A 21,379-nucleotide genomic window follows, 5' to 3' on the forward strand; every position below is an offset into this window, starting at 1 on the left:
GTGAATTAAGAGAAGTTATAGTTAGGACAAACAAACAAATACACTACTATATTTTGACACTGACTCATAAACCCCTGTTTAAACTGAAAAGTAACGAAATGGCACGTAAAACTTTCCCGCGCATAATAGTGGCCACAGAACACGGCCACACGTCCCTTCCACAAAGGATTATGGTCCATGAAATGCCCAGACCAGTTTTAACTGCTCAGAAACAATGCTAGTGCAATTTCACAGTCAGCATAGCACACTAACAGTATGTCAGCCCTAGTGAGATTAAGGTAGCTTCAGTACAATACAATCTGGCAAGATTTAAAAAAATAACAAACACAACCCGACTCACATCTTGTTCAATTTAACTAGTGTAGTTAAACTCCCCCATCTCCTCAATGAATTTTCTTGCTTTACGCGGGCACTCAAAAAACTTGAAACCTTCCTTAGTCTCTATTCTTAGCTTGGCTGGGTAAAGCAGCGCAAAGCTCACATTCTGCCGCCAAAGCATCTTCTTACATTCTTTAAACTTTCCTCATTTTACTTGCGTGGGTCTGGAGAAGTCCGGGACGATCATAACAAATTGTTGTCCCAGGAAAACTTGCCCTTGACCGTAGCCGCTCACAGCACAAAATCTCGACCCTTTGACCTGAGGACCCTTACCAGGATAGGCCAAGGCCTATCTCCGGTACTGGGTCTAGGGCCCCAGAGCTCTGTGTGTGTGTTCTATTTCAAGCTTTTCCACCCGATCGCTGACAAGCTCCGAGACCAGTTTATCCATGAACACGATGATATCCTGCCCCTCTTTTCCCTCTGGAATGCCGATGAATCGGAGATTGTTGTGCCGATTACGGTTCTCCATGTCCTCCAGTTTATCTGGTAGCTGGTCAGTATCAGCTTTGGTAGCCAATGGGTTGACTTTTCATTCCCTAACTGCTGCTTCTAGATAGTCAACCCGCCTCTCGACATCTGGAAGCCTGGTTATCAGTGATGACAGCTTTGACGGCTTTAACTCCACTAATGATATAGATCGGCGTACATCTTCAAGGCCTACCAGGTCGTCCGAGATTTTTTCCAAAGCCACATATATATCAGCCAAATCCTGACTCGCCTCATGTTGGTCACCCTCAGGCGATGGTCCTCAGCCATTTTGATCAGAGGCCGTCTGCCCTGAGCACTGCGACCTTAAGTGCCTCTTTATATCTCCGGAAGCCTTCGTTTCATGTTGTTTTGACATCTTACACGGACAGTAACACTTTAGAGCTGTAACAGTGATAAAATAGACCGTGAAAGCGAATTTTTAAAGGATAATTATATACCACTGGTGCGGAGCACTGTTCCAAGCAGCTGTCTCTGTCATTGCGTCACGTGACTCCCTATATAAGAGTCTCTTAAATGACCGTGTTGTATCAGCCGCTACCACCCCCTCTGACAGTGTTTTCCAGGCACCTACCACACTCTATTTAAAGACCTAGCTTTTACATCTCCTCTGCGCATTACTTCATTCCCTTGAACAGATGTCTCTGGTATTGGCCATTGCTGCCCTGGGAAAAAGGTGCTAGGTGTCCATTCTATCTATACCTCTCATAATCTTATACACCTCTTATATTGCTCCTCATCCCCCTTCACTTCAAATAGAAAAGTCCCTTTTCACTCAACCTTTCTCATAAGACATGATCTCTAATCTGGCCAGTATGCTGGAAAATCTCCTCTGCACCCTTTCTAAAACGTGCACATCCTTTCTATAATGAGGCATCCTGAGGTATATAAACTGCAACATAAACTATTGGCTCTTGATTGCAATCCGCTGATGAATGAAGGACAATACATCATAGGTTTTATTAATCATCTTATCAACTTGCCTGAGAACTTTGAGGGACCTGCGGCGTTACACACCAGATCCCTCTGTCCCTTCACATTGTTAAGAATTGTGCCGTTCACCTTGTACTCTGCCATCAAGTTTGATCTTCCAAAGTGTATCACTTCATACTTTTTTGAATTGAACTCCATTTCTGCGCCCAGCTCCACAAAGAGTAGAGGTCACAAAATTGATCCCAATGGACTTCCAGGCAGAATACATTCCATCTAGTACCACCCTCTGCCTTCTGCAGGCAAGCCAATTCTGAATCTATCCAGCCAAGTTTTCATGAATCCCATGCCTCCCGACTTTCTGAATGAGACTATCGTGGGGGTTCTTGTCAAACGCCTTACTAAAATCCATATACACCACATCCACTGCTTTGCTTTCACTTGAAGATGTGAGAGAAGGTTAGGGATTGAATGAAAGATTAGTGAAAGCTGAAACAGCACTGAAGCAGCTAAGTGTGTTTTAGAAGTAAAGGGAGGAAGGAACAAAATCAGGAATTGAAAAGAAATGTTTGATATATCTAATATCTAAGAAAAGTCGGGCATTGCTGCTACCCATAGATTTTCCCATGACAAAATGAAAGGAGAAGAGTTGAACCAAAGGAGAATTATTTCAATGTAACGAGAAGTTCAATGATGGGGAGGGAGGGGATGATAAAGGAGGCTCTAGGCTTCCTGACGTCCTGGGATGGGAAGGAGGTGCTGAGGAAATGCTGAAAGTAATCCATGATGAAAGTGAGAGAAATGGAGGGCAAAGGAAGAATTTTAGATTTCATGGGAAGAATCTGGACAAGGGATGCAAAACAATGACAGGGTAAGAACTAATTCCCATAAGGCAAGCACAGGCTGAAATGATGGGAACAGCGGGAGTGTCCAGCTTGTGGATGTCAAGGAGGGGATAGAATTAGGCTGTGCGTGATTTGGGGACTGAGTTCGCAGACCATGGTGTGAAGAATGACATCAGCAGGTCTGGGAAACAGTAACTGGAGTTTAATAAAAAGCTCCCAGTCTGGTAAAATTAGGAATAGCTGTCAAAGCTTCGGCCTGTGTTAAGGGCAAGGGTTGGTTTGCTGAGCAACAGCAATTGCCACCTGCATGTTTTGTCTCTTATTTTTTTTCCTGGTTCTTCTTTCAATAAGTGATTAAAACATGAAACTTGAAATTTTTTTTTCACAAATGCTGCCTATCCTACAGAATATTTCTCGCATTCTGATTTTACTTAATAACACATTTGATATTTTATAATTGTAATGAATCTAAGAATGTGACTTTTGAATTTTGGTTAAGTCAAACAGATACCCCATTTGGATGTTTCTGTTAATATAGAAATATACATTTTGTTCTGAATGATGTTTGAATAGATGAAAATGTGAAATAGAAATGCAAAATGAATACTTAATGATATCAGCTGACCAACTGTTTGTTATTTCTTACAGTTGTTTATGAACATAGATCAAGATTAGAAAAATCATTACAGAAAGAGAGAAATGAACACAAAAAGGCTAAAGAAGGTAAAATCAACATACAGCAATTTTGTCTATTTTAAAAATTACATTAAGTACTTCTTACTTGTTCATGTATTCTCCCAACATGCTTGTAGCACAGGCCATCACTGAAAGCAGGGATCTTTCCTTTGGTGTTTCCACTCTGCTCTTCTGATCTTGGATTTTTCTATAACCCTTGTCTCGTAATTTCATAATTTGTGGGTGTAATTATGAATTGTTTCAGTATATTTTTACCTTAAAGGCTCCAAATAAATGTAAAACATTGTTGTCTTCATTATTATTACATCAGTACTGTTGTCAAGGGCAAAGGGTTTTTGAGCTAGCAAAGTACAGGAACGATGAACATTTGGAGAAATTAGTTCTGTGTCTTTGTGATTATATATACATAATTCAGTGGTAGGAGAATAGCAAGTAATGCCAGAATGTTCTGACCAAAAGAATATAGGAGCTGGAAGAGGGTAGTGAGATCCAGGAGGTGTAGAAGAAGGAAAATGGAAGCTTGCTCTTTGGCTCTGCCAGGTTGGGAAGACTTGGGCTGGTCAGAGATTTTATAACTTCACCTATTCTGCAATTGTGGCCTTCCACCTGTTGACAGTGGACAAAAAACAGCAAGATCACCAATGTCTTTGGCTTTCCCATGGACACCAGCAGTATAATTCTGTAAAGAACTGAATTGGCCTAAACTATTTTGCAGGGCAGTAACTGAAGACACAAAATCTATTTCTCAAATTCCATGTGATAGTTAAAACAAACTAAGCCACATCATTAGGAAAATGAAAGAAAAAAATCTCAATGTCTAGTTTTGCATTCCTCTCTGTAAATGAACATTGAAACTCTTTGTTTTTGGATACATTTTCTATTGACAAACTCTTTTTTCCAGGCATAGGTTTTACAGTTTACTGTCTATATTTTACTTGGCCTCTAAAATCCCATCTATTTTGGTGAAAAAAAATGAGCAACCAATAGCAAGTAAATTCATTTTTGGATTATTTGCCTACTTACACTGTATACATTTAATGTGTACGGAGGCTGAATTTGCTTCTTGAGCGCCTTAGCTATCTCTGTACTTATTATGAATGTACCCTATTATTACACAAAATTTCATTGAGTATTGAAGGAACTGCCTAGGTACCTGCAATATATGCCCACCCAGTAATCTGCTGTCTGATGGAAAATTATTGTTTTAGGATCTGAAGTTCTATGAAAAAAACACTTCTTCAGTAGCTCACTTTGATCTCCCTCCAGTCTATTTGAATAGCCCCTGAGTAAGAAATAGTAAATCCGCTCATTATCGACAATCAACAAATTGGTTTGAGTGTTAATTAAGGTGCTCGTTTTTGGAATTACAATGACATTACTGAAATTATGGTGTACATCAAAACTGGAAATATTTTCAAATATTCATTCATTTTAATCACTGCCTCCTTAATAGCTGTCCTAGTAAGTTCTAATTTTGTTTTGCACGTCCCAACTTGAAGCAAATTCACGAAACTATTGAGTTACACTCAGTAGTTATATTCATGCTAATTTAAAACTTGATTAATCAGCAAGGCTGTTTAATGTGTGGTTCCTTTCTATCTTCACTTCTTTTTGCATATCTTTCTTGAGTTGTGACAGTAGTGTAACAGCTAAGTATGTGGTTACACGATGGAATATAACAAAGCAGCAATGACGATCATGATCCATCTGATCAGGACATGAGCACTGTAAAGCTGTTTGAAAATACTGTATGGTTATAACTTGCCTTCTGCAGGCATTACATTCATTCGTGACATTTGTAGTTTTGTTGACTGAAGGGACTTGTTGCATTGAATCTCTATAGCTCTGTGCAGAAACAGTCATTTAATATTATTTGCCATGACTGAGCTGGGGGATGATTCCTCAACCAATTTTAATGTTAGCATACTAAAAGTGGTTGATGACCTTGTCTCACATTTGGGCCCATTTCTCCCGTATGGATCAATAAGGATTCTGTATGTCCTCCCTGTGGAATGTGTAGGTTTTCTCTGGGTGCTCCGGTTTCCTCACACATTCTAAAGGCATACTGATTAGTAGGTTAACTGGTCGTAGTAAATTGTCCTGTGATTAGGCTAGGGTTAAATCGGGGTTTACTGGGTTTCACGGCTTGAAGGGCAGGAAGGGCCAGTTCCACACTGTATCTCAACAAATAAATAAATAAAATCATTCCCAGGTCTATTGGCAATCTGAATGTTGACTGATCCTTATTTATCCTGGCACTGAATTTAGACATCTTAGCAGATTCAGCAGAGAACTAATCTGCTACATTGGCTGCTTAGTGCATGGGGCATTGGGCTCATCTTGCTATGTTGAAAACCACCATCAATTGATTGTGTTCTCAGTGCCTTCCATGATGGGTAATGTGAACTGTCACCTGCCCATCAAAGGAACTTCTCCGTGCCAGTTTCAAGTACACCAAGCACGTAAATGCAATTATGAAGAAAGCATGGCTGCACCTCTACTTCCTGAGAAATTTGCAAAGATTTGACATGACATCTAAAACTTTGACAAACTTCTACAGATGTGTGATAGGGAGTATATTAACATGTAGCATCACGGTCTGGTATGGAAACACCAATGTAGCTGGAATGGAGAATCCTACAAAAAGTAGTGGATATGGCCCAGTCTGTCACGGGTAAAATCATCCCCACCATGGAGCACACCTACACAGAGTGCTGTTTCAGGGAAACAGCATCCATCATCAAGGGCTCCCACCATCCAGGCCAGGCTCTCTTCTCATTTCTGCCATCAGTAAGGTGCAGGAGCCTCAGAACTCACACCACCATGTTCAGGAACAGTTATGACCCCTCAACCATTAGGCTTTTGAACTAGTGGGGATAACTTTACTCAACTCCACTTACCCCATAACTAAACTGTTCCTACAGCCTATGGACTCACTTTCAAGGACTCTCCATCTCATGTTCTCAATATTTATTGTTTTCTTATCTATTATTTTTATTTCTTATTTTCTTTAATACTTGCACAGTTTGTTGACTTTTGCAAATTGGTTGTTAGTCCGTCCTGTTAGGTGCAGTCTTTCATTGATTATATTATGTTTCTTAGATTTACTGAGCATGCCCACAAAAGAAAAGAATCATAGGGTTGTATATGGTGACATATATGTACTTAGATAATAAATTTACTTTGAACTTTGAACCAGTTACTTTCACAATAAAACAATGTCATGTAGGTCTGCTTCAAAATATCAACTCTGACTGTTTTTTGGATATTTTAAGCAGAGAAAGCACAACACGGGTAAGTAGAAGTTTCATGTGAGTGCTGTGGTATTGTGGACATATTTTTGCCTTATGATACCATATTTTGCTTTTACAAGTAAATTAACAATGGTTCAAACCTGTGGAATTTCTAGTCACCAGCAGCTATTTAACCTTCCTCTTCCTCGGTTGTCCATTGAAATCGGATTACCTCATCCACTCCTTTAACAGTGAGACCTTTGATGACTATACAGTCCTATCCTGGGCCCACAAGCTCTATTGCAGGTGGGACATGTATATGTGGTAGTGGTGGCGATCATGGCTGCATTTCTCCTGGCTCTCTTCTGCTGTCTTCTGGTTGCTCTTTCCATCTCCCGAATGTGAACCCCGTCCCTACACAGCTGTCGCCACAACTATTTAACCACACATGTTCACACAAACTTACCAAACCAGCAGTTTCACTTTTTTTAAACCCTGAAAAGCACCTTACTTTTCACAGATGCAGTTAGGATTCTGCGAACTGCAGCTTATAAACTATCTACATTTGACAACTGTGAGAGGTATCTTTAGGTCTGAGAAAACAAAATCAGTAGATTTGCTACACTTTCAGTTCTCAGTGATTTCTGTAGCAGGTAGTATTTACCTGTTATATTTGGACATAGAAAATATGCAGCATTTTATAAGCAAACAATACAGAAATAGGGATATTCCAAATTCATTGTTGTTTTGCAGCAAGATTTATTTGAGCAGTACATGAAGATCAAGGTGGAAATTGGTATGTATTATGCCTATATTTATAAAATAATATAGGAAGGCAGTAGATAAACTTACAAGGAGGAATGGCTGGTAGCAAAATCACAGTTTATTTAGATTCAAGTTCAAGTTTATTGTCGTGAGTGTACATACCTAGGGTATAAAGACCATGAAAATTTGCGGTACATTACAGACATTACAAAAATAAATCAGATAAGCTTAAATTAACATAAACTATACATAACTTACATGACAAAAACCAAAATAGTCATAACAACATCAGTTCAAGTTGAGGATAGTATACTCTGAGATAGAATGAGGACTTTCAGGTTAGTTTCAGGACCTGATGGCAGTAGGGAAGGAGGGAAGAACTGTGGGGAGTGGCTATCCAGGGTGTTGTACCTCCTGCCTGATGCCAGCAATGGCTGTTTCGTTAAAACAATAGTTTCTCGGATCCAACTCAATGAAACAGAAAGACACAAATTACAATTACTTAGAATTACAAAACTACTGTCCTTCTGTTAAGACAGAGCAGAGCAAGCATTAGAGTACTTAAGTAAGCATTCACAGACCCTTCTCACTGCAGCACAGCTCCCAATCGATCCGCAGCACTGTTCATGAGCAGCCTGTCGGTGAAGCTCTGAGGAATTACTGCCAGAACCCCCCTCCCCACTACCACTCTACTCTAATAACCTTTATGCTGATGTGAAATGCTACAGTAAGTGGATGAATACATAGCATCATCTCAAACCACTGAATGAGAAACAGTCATTACGTGTCGCAACTCTTCATGAATTCCATCTGTGTTCAGCTGACTTCCATGTTCCCATAGATGTTCTCACATTCTCCTAGTGCATTCCCATCGTCATAATCAAAGCTTCTACATCCGCTTCTGTTGCACTCAGGGCCACGGTGGTGGCGAGACATTCAACAAGCACAAAGATGACCCCTTTAGAATTCAAATACACCACTCGAATGTTGCAACCCCATTACATCGGGCTAGCAGGCTTTAATACAACTTCCACCATATTATAAGCGAATCACAAAACTGCTAAGCGTAAAAGCAAAATGATTATAGCAGCATCCCAGAGCACTGCTGTAGCCTCCTGGCGCAGCAAGGGGTATAATTGTAATGGGATTGATACCCTACATTCTGTCTCTTACCTACTGACCATTGATATGTTCATCCGAGATGTACAGTACGTACAACACTCCTGGCAAGTTATGGCACAAGTTCCTCCTTTGCCAGGATGTCATCCAATGTCATTCCATTCTATAGGCTCACTGTCCTCATGGCTGCCATCTCGGTTGAAAGCCATGTCAATGCCTACTTTGTTTGTTCCAAAGCCATAAGACCATAAGATATAGGAGCAGAAGTAGGCCATTCAGCCCATTGAGTCTGCTCCATCAGTTAATCATAGGCTGATCCAATTCTCCCAGTCATCTCCACTCCGCTGCCTTCTCCCCATACCCTTTCATGCCCTGGTTAATCAAGAACCTATCTATCTCTACCTTAAATGCAACCAATGACTTGGTCTCCACAGCCACTTGTGGCAACAATTTCCACAGATTTACCACCCTCTGACTAAAGTAATTTCTCCACTCTAAATGGACGTCCTTCAATCCTGAAATTGTACCCTCTTGTCCTAGACTCCCCTATCATGGGAAATAACTTTACCATATCTAATCTGTTCAGGCCTTTTAACATTTGGAGTGTTTCTATGAGATCCCCCCTCATTCTCCTGAACTCCAGGGAATACAGCCCAAGAGCTGCCATACGTTCCTCATACGGTCACCCTTTCATTCCTGGAATCATTCTTGTGAATCTTCTCTGAACCCTCTCCAATGTCAGTGTATCCTTTCTAAAATAAGGAGCCCAAAACTGCACACAATACTCCAAGTGTGGTCTCATGAGTGCCTTATAGAGCCTCAACATCACATCCCTGCTCTTATATTCTATACCTCTAGAAATGAATGCCAACATTGCATTTGCCTTCTTTGCCACCGACTCAACCTGGAGGTTAACCTTTAGGGTATCCTGCAAAAGGACTCCCAAGTCCCTTTGCATCTCTGCATTTTGAATTCTCTCCCCATCTAAATAATAGTCTGCCCATTTATTTCTTCCATCAAAGTGCAGGACCATACACTTTCCAACATTGTATTTCATTTGCCGCTTCTTTGCCTGTTCCCCTAAACTATCTAAGTCTCTGTGTTCCTCAACACTATCTGCTCCTCAACCTATCTTTGTATCATCGGCAAATTTAGCCACAGATTCTTTAATCCCATAGTCCAAATCATTGACATACATTGTAAAAAGCAGTGGTCCCAACACCAATCCCTGTGGAACTCCACTGGTAACCGGGAGCCAGCCAGAATAGGATCCGTTTATTCCCACTCTCTGTTTTCTGCCAATCAGCCAGTGCTCCACCCATGCTAGTAACTTCCCTGTAATTCCATGGGCTCTTATCTTGCTAAGCAGCCTCATGTGTGGCACCTTGTCGAAGCCAGTCAGATTTGGCTAACACCTCCAATGGCTGAGTCTGTCAGGACGATCTCCCTTCGTAAGTAGGCTGTACCATATGGGAGAAAAGCTATCTCCCAAAGCCGATCGGCATCCCTGATACCCCTTCTCTGACAGTTCACCTTGTGGATTGGGTGACTGGCCAGATCATCAATGCAAGATACATACAGTACAATATAGTCTGATCACGGCAGCCAGACCAGCCTGTTGGGAACCAAAAATAAGCCTGGGATTCACACACCCATTGTATGCCTTTCAATGTGGGGACAAGGATGCCTCCAAACAGTATATTCCCACCGCAGTAGTACAGCACTGCTCTGTTCCATTAATGTGAATAGAGGTACGTGAGTAATCTGTCGCTGTCGTGAGGAGCAGCAGCAATGTTATGGCCATTTCTGCAATATAGGAAAGATTCCACTCCCTTTTCGTTATTCTTTGAGCATTCAGACACACCATTCCCTGTTATTCTGGAAGCTCCACCCACCGTGTATTGCCTGACCGCCATGACACAATCTCGCTTCTCTCTGGCAGCTTGGATAGTTGCTGAACCCATATCTTCCCCAACTCCGCTTTGATTTCCATCTCCTCTACTCTTGAGGGGTCAAATGCTGCCAAATGTCAGGATATTGGGGTCCCTCTCTCTGACCTGCAGGTCTGGAGTTTAAGTTGTTGTCCACTTGCCAAATCTGGCCTGCCCCCGCCCCCCCAACCCCTTCCCATACCTGTTTGGATTCACCCCCAGAGATCCACCGCCTTCTCCTTCATCTGCTGGGTGTTAGACAATTCACTGCCCTTCATCACATGTCAGCACCACCCTTGGGTCTCTGCCTGGAGTAGTAATCAAAGTTCCTGCCACCAAACTTAGTAGCAGAATTAGGCCATATGCCCCTTCGAGTCTGCTCTGCTATTCAGCCATGGCTGATTTATTATCCCTCTCAACCCCATTCTCCTGCCTTCTTCCCATAACCTTTGACACCCTTACTAATCAAGAAACTATCAACCTCTGCTTTAAATATACCAATGACTTAGCTACACAGCTGTCTGTGGAAATGAATTCTACAGATTGATCATTCTTCGGATAAAGAAATTCCTCCTTTAGGATCAGAGGGCACAGCCTCATAAGGATGTCCCTTTAGAATTGCGATGAAGAGGAATTTCTGTAGCCAGAGGGTGGTGAATGGAAATATCTTATCCACATCCATTGTGTCGAGGCTTATCAATATTCAGTAGGTTTTGATGAGATGCTGCTTCGTTCTTTTAAACTCCAGTAAGTACAGACCCAGAGTTATCAAACGTTCCTCATATGTTAACCCTTTCATTCCTGGGATCAATCTTATGAATCCTCTCTGGACCTTCTCCAGTGCCAGCACATCCTTTCTTAGATATGGAGCTCAAAATTGCTCATAATATTCCAAATGTTGTCTGACTAAACCTTACAAAACTTCACCATTGTATCCTGTTCTCGTTTTCTCAAAAACAATGCTAACATTGCCTTTGCCTTTCTTACTACCGAATCAACTTACAAGTTAACCTTTTGGGAATCCTGCCTGAGAACTCCCAAGTCCCTTTGGACCTCAAATTTCTAATTTCATGCCCCATTTAGAAAACAGTCTACATCCTTATTTCTTCTACCAAAGTGCATGACCATATACATCTCCACACTGTATTCCATCTGCCACTCTTTGTCCATTCTCCTAATCCTTCCAAGTTTTTCTTTAGACTCCCTACTTCCTCAACACTACCTGATCCTCCATGTATCTCTGTATTATCTGTAAACTTGGCCCGAAAGCCGTCAATCCATCATCCAAATCATTGGCGTATAACATGAAAAGTAGCAGACCCAACACTGATCTATGTGGAACACCATTAGATATTGGCAGCCAAACAATAAATGCCCCCTTTATGTCCATTCTTTGTCAGACTGCCAGTCCTCTGTCCATGCTAGTGTAGGAAAGGTTTCACTGCTAATGTAATGGTTTTTCTGTTGAAGCAGTGTTTGGGTTATGGTTAGAGATATCGGGTGCGTTGGAATGTGAGCGATCCAATGACAGGAAGGTGTATTTGTGCCATCTGCCTGACACCAGGGTGATCTGGGTCTTTTGTTCGGTGGGAGATGAAGAGAGAAGACGCTGGGGTGGGGCCATGACCAGATGAAGGCCGGAGGACCGAAGGAAGATCGGCAAAGGGGAAACTGTGAGCTCCAACTTGTGCACGTTAAAATGGGCCCTTTTTGCTTTTTCTTCACTAACCCTGTAGTCAAATGAAGAATTATAAAACTAGATTGTTTAACTGTATGTGGTGTCCTGTCTGTTATTTTGTGGTACTGATTTGTAGCAGGGTAACAAATCACACAGCATCCACACAAACGGGGGGGGGTGCGGTTTGGGGTGAACTCGCATCTCGATCTCACACATTTGGCAGGGCCAGAGATTGTCTTCCCGAGACTTACACAGCCGGCAGAACCCGGGGGTTACACTGGGATATTGCTTGTCATGTAATACTTTTGGCTCTTATCTTGTTTAGCAGCCTCAGGACTTTAAAACTTTCAGTGAAATTTAACTTTATTCTAACCCCAAGTGAATATTGGCCTATTGGACCTTGTCAAAGGCAAACAATATAAGCAAACAACATCCACTGACTCTTCTTTGTCTGTCATGCCTATTCCAACAGGTATGTCAGGAGATTTTCCATTAAGAAAACCTTCAGCTTATTTTATCAAGCACCCCGAAATGTCAAGCTTAATAAGGGACTCCTGCCAACCACTGAAGTCGAGCTAATTGGACAATAATTACTTCTGTTTTGCCTTCCTCCCTTCTTAATGAGTGGAGTGACATTTGTAATTTTCTAGTCCTTAGAACCATTCCAGAATCTAGAGATTCTTGAAAGATCATTACTAATGCCTCCACAGTCTCTTCAGTCACCTTTTTCAGAACCCTGGGCTGAGGTCCATCTGGACCTTTGACTTATCTATCTTCAGACCTTTCAGCTTCTAATACACCTTCTTCTTAGTATAGTGACTGTACTCACTTCTGCCCCCTAACACTCTCGTAGTTCTGGCATGTTGTTGGTGTCTTCCACAATGAAGACTGATGGAAAATACTTGATAGGTTTGTCTGCCATTTCTTTGCCCTCCATTACTACCTCTCCAGCATCATTTTCCCACAGTCTGATACCCACTCTCACCTATTTTATGCTTTATATATCTGAAAAAGGTTTTGGTATCCTCTTTTGTACTGTATTATTATCTTGCTTACCTTCATATTTCATCTCTTCTCTCCTTATTGTGTTTTATTTGCCTTCTGTTGTTTTTTAAAAGATTCCCAATCTTCTAGCTTCCCACTAAGTTTTGTTATCTCCTGTTATAATTTGCACTCAACATCCTGCCTGCAGTTTGGAGGCCTGAATATAACTCCCATCAAGATCTTATCACTCTTTCATCTTCTTAACTTTACCCACAAGGGTTCTATGTCATCTGATCCCATGTCACTTGTTTCTAATGATTTGAATTAATTTTTTACCAGCAAAGCCACGCCTCCCTCTCTGCCCACCTGCCTATCCTTTTGATATAATATGTATCCTTGGATTTTAAGCTCCCAGCTATGATCTTCTTTCAGCTATGACTCAGAGATGCCCACGCCATCAGATATGCTAATTTCTAACAGTGCTGCAAGATCATCGACATAATTCTGTGTACTGTGTGGATTTAAGTATAACACTTTCAGTCCCATGTTTATCATTCTTTTCAATTTTCCTTCTATGTTACTGGAAATTAAATTCTTATCCTTTTCTAAATTTATTGTCTTATTCTTTATTATGGAAACTTCTGTGACCTCTCCTGCACTCTTCTTCCCTTTTACCTCATCCTTACTTTTCTAAGCTGTTAAACCCACACCTCTCCACTTTAGTTTAAAGCTCTATCCACAACTCTGGTTACGCAATTCGCTATGTCTCTGGTTCAGTGGAGCTAGTCCCATTGGAACAGTTCTCTGCTTCCCCAATAATGGTGCCTATGTCCCACAAATTCATATCCATTTCTCCCACAGCATATTTTACAATACATACCAGCGATTACATAAGAACCTTTATTCCAGGGACCAAGGTACATATTTAACAATAGGGTCTTGCGTCTAAGGAGTCTTCAAGGAATCAGACCAGGAGGCCGGTCAGCCCTGCCAGACCTGTCTCATAGTTAATAAAACCATGGTGACACTATCACACTACCAGATTCCCACTCTCCCCTCTCCCTATACCTTACGAGTCCAGACATCTATCTACTCCTTAAATATATCAGCCTTCCCAGCCTGTTGTGGTCAAGAGTTCCACAGATTTGCCATCCTCTGAATGAAGAAAGTTTCCTGCTCAATCTCCAACATTCATAGTCTGCACCATTTATTCAAGTGCTACACCCATACACACCATCAGCTAAGCGGGTCCTCTCAGGATTTTAAGACCTCGGTGAGCTCTCCTCCCCAAGTGAGTACTGGCCTATTGGACCCTCTTATCCGTCAGTCCTGTCATGGCAGGGATCAGGCCAGGAACTTCTGCTGTACTGCCTTTATCGTTCTTGTGTAAAGAGACAACAGCTGTCCACAGTACTCCAGTCTGGTCTCTGTATAACTGCAGTAAGGAATCCTGTCCTCTCAAACTCTTACAATGAAAGCCTACATATCATTGGCTTTGATAAGTGTTTGGTGTTTTATATGTTTACTTCAGTGACTGGTGTACACTCTGATTCCTTTGTACACCAACGTTTCACAGTCTCTACCCAGCTAAATTACTCTGGTCCTTACTGCTTGTTTGATTAAAGTGGATAATTTTACATTACATGTATCTGCTGTGGTTTCACCCACTCGTTCAACTTGTCAACCCTGCCTTGAAGCCTCCATATCCTCCTCACAACCTCATCCAGTCTTGCATTGTTGGTAAACTTCGAAATATTGCATTTGGTTCCCTCATCCAAATTGACCTCTACTAGCCACTCCTACGAACCTGAGAAAGCTCTTTATTTTGTCCTATTTCTGCTCTCTATAAGTCCAGGCCTGTAGACCACAGAATCCCATGCTTTAATCTGTGCACTAACCTCCAAGGGGAGCTTTATCAAACAAGAGATTATAGAGATTAGCTTTATTTGTCACATGTACATTGAAACATATAGAGAAAGGCCCAGTTTGCATCAAATCAAGTCAGTGAGGACTGCGATGGTCAGCCCAGAAATGTTGCCATACTTCCGGCACCAACATAGCATTCTCACAACTCACTAACCCCTAACCCATACATTAATGGAGTTAATGTACCAACTGCTTATAGGCAGCAGCAAGAATTGAGCTCTGATCTTTTACTGGCTCTGTAATAGCGTTACATTGATCGCTACACTACCATACCGCTCTTGCTGAAAGTCCTTTCAGAAAGCCCCCCAAAAAAAAACACCTGCTGTTACTTTACAAGCAACATCCTCAAAGATTCTATCTAGTATCTTTGTCAAACATAAACATCCAGATTAACGATGTCAAATTCTTTTGGTACTTGCAAAGTTTTCATTACATTGGATTGAGCATTTTCCCTGGAACCAAGATGAGGCAAACCATTCTGTAGGTCAATGTTTTCCCTCGCGCTCCCTCAGTAAGTGGCAGAATTACACTTGCCACCCTTCAATCTTCAGGGATGGTTCTTCCACTGATGGAGTTTCAGAAGATCACAGAATGTGCATCCACCACCTCTTTTAGTATTCTAGAGGCAGATTATCAAGCCTGAGGATGCTTTATCCACTTTCACTGCCAGTAATTCCTCCAGCACTTTTTTTATTTCCAGCATTAAATTTTCTTTAATTCCTCCTCGTCACTATCCTCTGGTATTTCTGGGAATTATTCATGCTCTCTTCCATGAAGTGGGAATCATTTTTAAAAATTGTTCTGTTGTTTCTGTTTCCCAGTATAAATTCTCCCCTTTCTGAATATATATAAATGAACATTGATCTTTACAGTGATTTTTTTTTAACATTGTAAATAGTGAAGCACTTTACACTGCTCTTGTTAGTTGGATAAATTGCTGATTAACACTGTCTATCTGGTTGCTGCTAAACTCAAGGACAGACTTTTCTTTCATTATCGTGCCTCCTGCACTTGGTTTCCAAAAGCTGACATTCCTTTCTTCACTGACACAGCAGCAGAAAACTTAACTTACAAAACCAAACCAAAAATGCTGTGATTACTTTGCAAATCAAGCAGTATCTTTGTAGAGAAAATAGAACTAAGGCTTTAGGTTGAAGATCTTTCATCAGAATCAAAAAAAAATGGTTAGTAAACATACAGGGTTTAACCTGCGGAGAAGTAGATGACTAGAGAGAACCAAGGAGATTTGTCTGTTTTTTTTTATTAAGTGCAATCGTGAACAATAGCCAGATCAGAAATGCTAATCAAGTCAACTAGTTCCCAAAGAGAACTCTGATAGGCCAATCAGATGGTTCACTGCTGCTCAGCGACAGAACACAGACATCCCACCTCTCCTGGAAGGTCCGGGAGTCTCCCGCAAATTAATAGTGGCTCCCTGATGCCCGCAAATTATATACAATGTCCCGGAAATTGATTTTTTTTGAGAGCGAGCGTGAGAGAGCGCGCGAGAGAGCGAGCGCAAGGGCGAGAAAGTGAGCGCGAGTGAGTGCGACCACGAGAGAGAGAGTGCGAGAGCGAGAGAGTGAGAGCGAGAAAGCAAGCGCAAGAGAGAGAGAGAGCGAGAGCAAGAGAGAGAGAGCAAGAGAGTGAGTGAGAGCGAGAAAGCAACCGTGAGAGAGCGAGAGCAGGAGCGAGAAAGCGAGTGAGAGTGACCAGGAGAGAGAGAATGAGAGAGAGAGTGAGAGCGAGAAGGCAAGCGCGAGAGAGAGAGAGAGCAAGAGAGTGAGTGAGAGCGAGAAAGCAAGCGTGAGAGAGAGCGACCACGAGCGAGAGAGCGTGCGCGATAGAGAGAGAGCGAGAGAGTTCCAAAAAAAGTCAGAGTGGCAGAGTGTTCCAAAAAAAGAAAATATAAAACGTACGTCACCCCAGACTACACTAAAGTGTACCCCTGCCTAATAGGGGTCAAAAATAATGACAGTGTTGTTCACTGCACTGTTTGCAACAGTGACTTTTCTATTGCCCATGGTGGGTTAAGACTGTAAAAGACACGTTGAGGTGAGTTTAATAGGTGTCATTCGTTCATTAGCATAGCTAATGTTATTTAAACCAGCTGGCTAGCTGCTAAGGAGCTACTCTATTGCAGACATTCCACCTCTCCTGGAAGTCTCCCGCAAATTGATGGTGCTACCTCCCTGAAATGAGTTTTTGCAGGGTGGGATGTCTGAGAACGTGTGATAAGAATGAGACCATGAGAAACAGATGATGTTACAATTTCATAGAAAGTCTTGTGAAGAGTAATTACAGCTGACTTGCTGGGAGAGAGGGAGATACATTATCTAAGAGTTGCTCTAATAATGAAATGAAAGGAATGCTGAAATTAAGCTTGACAAAACTCTCCTCTAGTCCTCTGAAATGGTGTTTGACCAGCTCGGCTGCAATTAAATATGCTACTGTTCTCCCAGGTATGGGCTTTTGGTGGATGATACACTGAGCTTACGAAGTATTGCTGGTTTGTCCTTATAAAATTTGCAACCTTTTATTTTCTGTTATTGCGCATTTCACAAGAGTACAGTATCTCAAACTTCAGAGACTGCCTAGTTTGACCAGTTCCAATGCTATTGCTACATGATGCTTAGGAAGGGCTTTGTATGAATACACATGAAACTGCTTTTATTTCCTCCTTGTTGCTTAGAGATTTCTGGCCTCCACATACCTTTGTTATTGAGTCAGAACCTTCATAAAGGCCTAAATTTAACACTCATGGTTCTATGCTCTCCAGTGTTGTTGATCTATCATTATTCTGACTGTTGATTTAGAAATTTCCCGATTCAATCAGTCTGAGCATTAACTTTTTTTTAATTTCTCCTTTTAGATTATTTGGTTTATAAGTTAGAAGCACAAGAAGCCTTGAACAAAGAAAAGGTGAGGAGTGTGTCGCTGAAGAACGGGAGATATAATATTGCCCAAGTTATTTGCTCATGAATGCAAAACCCACCTGTTTTTTACAGTAAAAGAAACTTTTCCATATATAACCATTAGTGATTACTAATTTAAATAGGTTTTTCATGTACAATTTAAATACGAACTTACATTTAGCTTGTCAAACCCGATACAGGCTTTCTTGCCACATCACGAGGAGGCATACTAGTCTGGCTATACTTAAGTTATCAGCACCACATTTTGTTTATCTTTACAAGTTTAGAAAAAATCGTATTGGTGCAAAATTACAGTATTTCAGAGCATATATGAATATGATAGTTTTTTTATGCAATTGTGAGGCCTAATGCATTACAGAGACACCACTTACTCAAGCCAGATAGTTTCCTGGAGGAGGAGAAAAAAATGGATAAGCTAGCAGTGATTGTGGAGAGGGGGTGGTTTGGTGTTGTGTGATTGGAACACTCCGCTCCATCGCTATTGGTTATCAACGGCACAATGGCACGTGTTGTGAAATTAACAAATTACATGACACATTTCCGGTGATAGTAAACCTGATTCTGATTCCGGTTAGTCCTGCTGCTGCACCTAGGTTTGACCTTGATCTTGGATGCTGTTAGGGTGGAGTCTGCAAGTTCTGTGGGTGACTGTGCGGGTTTCCTCCAGATATTCCAGTTTTCGCTTGCATCCCACGGACGTGCTGGGGGTTGGGAACTGGCTACTGTACATAGTTGCTCTGTAGGTTCAGGGAAGTTAGTGGAATGTGAGAGTAAAGTCAGATTAATGTAGATGGGTGCTTGACAGGCTGAGTGGACACAATGAGCTGAAGGCCTTTATTCTATTTTTAAGATAAAAAAAAACTCTGTTCTTTTAAACATTTGAATCAAATTTCATCTTATGTCCTTGCTTCTTCGAGGTACTTCCTGTACTATAAGTTCTGTTGAGCCTTCATCGGTAACTAATGTGGTTTAAACTCATCTTAAAGCCATCAGTTCCATAATGCAGTCCAACTTTCACAGGCCTTTGACATCTTTGGCCTGTACTCAATGGCATCTTTATTAGGTCCACCTGCTCGTTAATGCGAATCTCTACTCAGCCAATCATGTGGCAGCAATTCAATGCATAAAGCTTGCAAACATGATCAAGAGGTTCAGATGTTGTTCAGACCAAACATCAGAATGGGGAAGGAATGTGATTTCAGTGACTTTGACCATTGGTGCCAGATGAGCTGGTTTGAGTATATCAGCAACGGCTGAATTCCTGTAGTTTTCACGCACAACGGTCTGTGAAGTTTTTAGAGAATGGTGTGGAAAAACAAAAAAAAAAATCCAGTGAGCAGCAGTTCTGTGGGTGAAAAACGCCTTGTTAATGAGAGAGGTCAGATGAGAATGGCCAGACTGGTTATAGCTGACAGGAAGGTGGCAGTAACTTAAGTAACCACATTTTACAACGGCATTGTGCAGTAGAACATCTCTGAATGTACAACATGTCAAACTTTGAAGTGGATGGGCTACAGCAGCAGAAGACTCCAACATACACTCAGTGGGGACTTTAATATGTACTGGAGGTACCTAATAAAGTGGCCACTGAGTGTATTTTCTAAGACGTGGGTTGTGTTCTGTAGGTTGCTGGCTAACCAGCCAGGGCTGCTGTTCAGCAGTGAGTGGAAGTGTTGTGTTCTTTGTGTGGGGATTTAATCCAGAACTATGGCATTTATCAAAATAACAGGCATGCCTTGGGGTAGCCTTTGTAAATTTCTAGAACCTTTGTTTCTTGTGTTAATCTGTATTTAATTTTCAACTCGCCTTTTTATCTAGTTACAGCTGGTCTTTATATGTCACTGCTAGGATTCAGTTTCCTGTCAGATTATCTTCCCTGCATCCCAATGATCAGCAGTCAAAAAATTCCCATCATTCTTGGCATTGTTCAGGGCCAAAGGCTGCCCCAGCAACCATTAATATCTGAATCCGACAACTTGTTAATATATAAGAAACCTTTTCCTGTTGCTTTGCTTTGATTTTGTCCCTCTCTTTGTGTGTGTGTGTGTGTGTGTGTGTGTTTCTTGTTGTAATGAAATTAAGAATGTGTACTGAAATCTTCATGACAATCCAAGCTGCTTCTTACCAGTTTCTGTTTTGCAGCAGGATTCCAATAATCGGTACAGTGCACTCAGTGTACAGCACAAAATGCTGAAGGTAGGTGTTATGCCTTTTTATATCAATTGGCCATGCAGGAAAATAAGCCTTTGCAGAGGTTGCAACAATCTCTCTGTTTCCCTATTGCCACTGAAGTCCCAATGAGTTATAGCAGATAGTGTAAGCATAATTTCTGATTTGCAGTAAATTGCTACTGGAATACTCTGTTGCACTTCCTGTATAGAGCATTAAAGAGGACCTTTTATGTTTATAGGCTCTTTGTGGACTTGAACTTATTATTCGACAGTACAAATTGGAATATTCCAGATTTGTGCTCACAGTAATCAATAATGAATAGAATCTCTATTAAGGAGTACTCTGTGAAGTCAAGGGTTAGGAAGCTAAGAACTGCCTTGGCTCAACAAACTGGCTCACTGCCGCTTCTCAAGGACAAATAGGGATGGGAAGTATATCCAATCACAAGCAAGAGAAAATCTGCAGATGCCGGAAATTCTGCTGAAGGGTCTCAGCCTGAAACGTCGATTGTACTCTTTTCCATGGACGCTGCCTGGCCTGCTGAGTTCCTCCATCAGTTTGTGTTACGGGAAGTATATACTGATCTTATGAATGATATTCCTACACAATGAGTAGAGAATAATTAATCCCAGCCTAGGGTTACTAGCTGAGGAGCATAACTATCATGCTAGCTTTTCCATGGGTAGAGTATGATGAAGCCCCCTGCAGAATTAAAGGTGAAAGAAAAGACTTTAAACTTAACCTGGGGGAGAAAATAAATCAAAGATGATAGCAGTTCCATTAAGATCATTGGGTACTACCATGTTTTCTAAGTGAAAAGCAGCCTCCAGTTTGAATGATCAATTTGAATGCATTTCTGTCTTGGGACTTGAACCTTTGACCTCACATATAGGCAAGGCTGCTGCAGTTGAGCCACGACGAATGTCAGCAATCCCCATTGAATTTTATTTAAATATATGCAGCTCATCTGATACTGAGAATGCTTTCCATTCAAGAAATACATTTGATCTGTACCACCATGGAGTAACAGGATAAGTGGTTAAAAATAGTTCATGTACAGTCATATGACAAAAACATTGACAAGCGAAATGTCAATTTTGTTCACCAGATTTGATCTTAAAATACCAGTTTAATATAGATATGGATGAATGAAATTATGAACGTTACAGATGGAGGAAATGAATTAAAACAGGGAATTTCATTGATAAGTTGGGACATGTAATAAAATATTTTTGTGCATTCTAAACTAATAGTGTCTCTTCTTGTGCACTTTTGTAATTATTATCAAAGCCTGTAA

The 21,379-nt window shown here is 41.2% G+C and overlaps 1 protein-coding gene across 2 annotated transcripts in view; it reads left to right on the forward strand.

Annotated features, from left to right (window-relative positions):
* golim4a (golgi integral membrane protein 4a) overlaps positions 1–21,379 on the forward strand; it is a 104,136-nt gene that overhangs the window by 17,777 nt on the left and 64,980 nt on the right. Inside the window, exons 2-4 of one of the 2 annotated variants that reach the window (XM_072255394.1) lie at positions 3,291–3,365; positions 17,847–17,896; positions 20,053–20,106. In XM_072255394.1, coding sequence (XP_072111495.1) covers positions 3,291–3,365; positions 17,847–17,896; positions 20,053–20,106 — 179 coding nt within the window. The remainder of the gene's footprint in view (positions 1–3,290; positions 3,366–17,846; positions 17,897–20,052; positions 20,107–21,379) is intronic. The other variant, XM_072255395.1, reaches the window with a different exon arrangement.

This window comes from Mobula birostris, chromosome 4, assembly GCF_030028105.1.
Source record: "Mobula birostris isolate sMobBir1 chromosome 4, sMobBir1.hap1, whole genome shotgun sequence".
NCBI lineage: Eukaryota > Metazoa > Chordata > Chondrichthyes > Myliobatiformes > Myliobatidae > Mobula > Mobula birostris.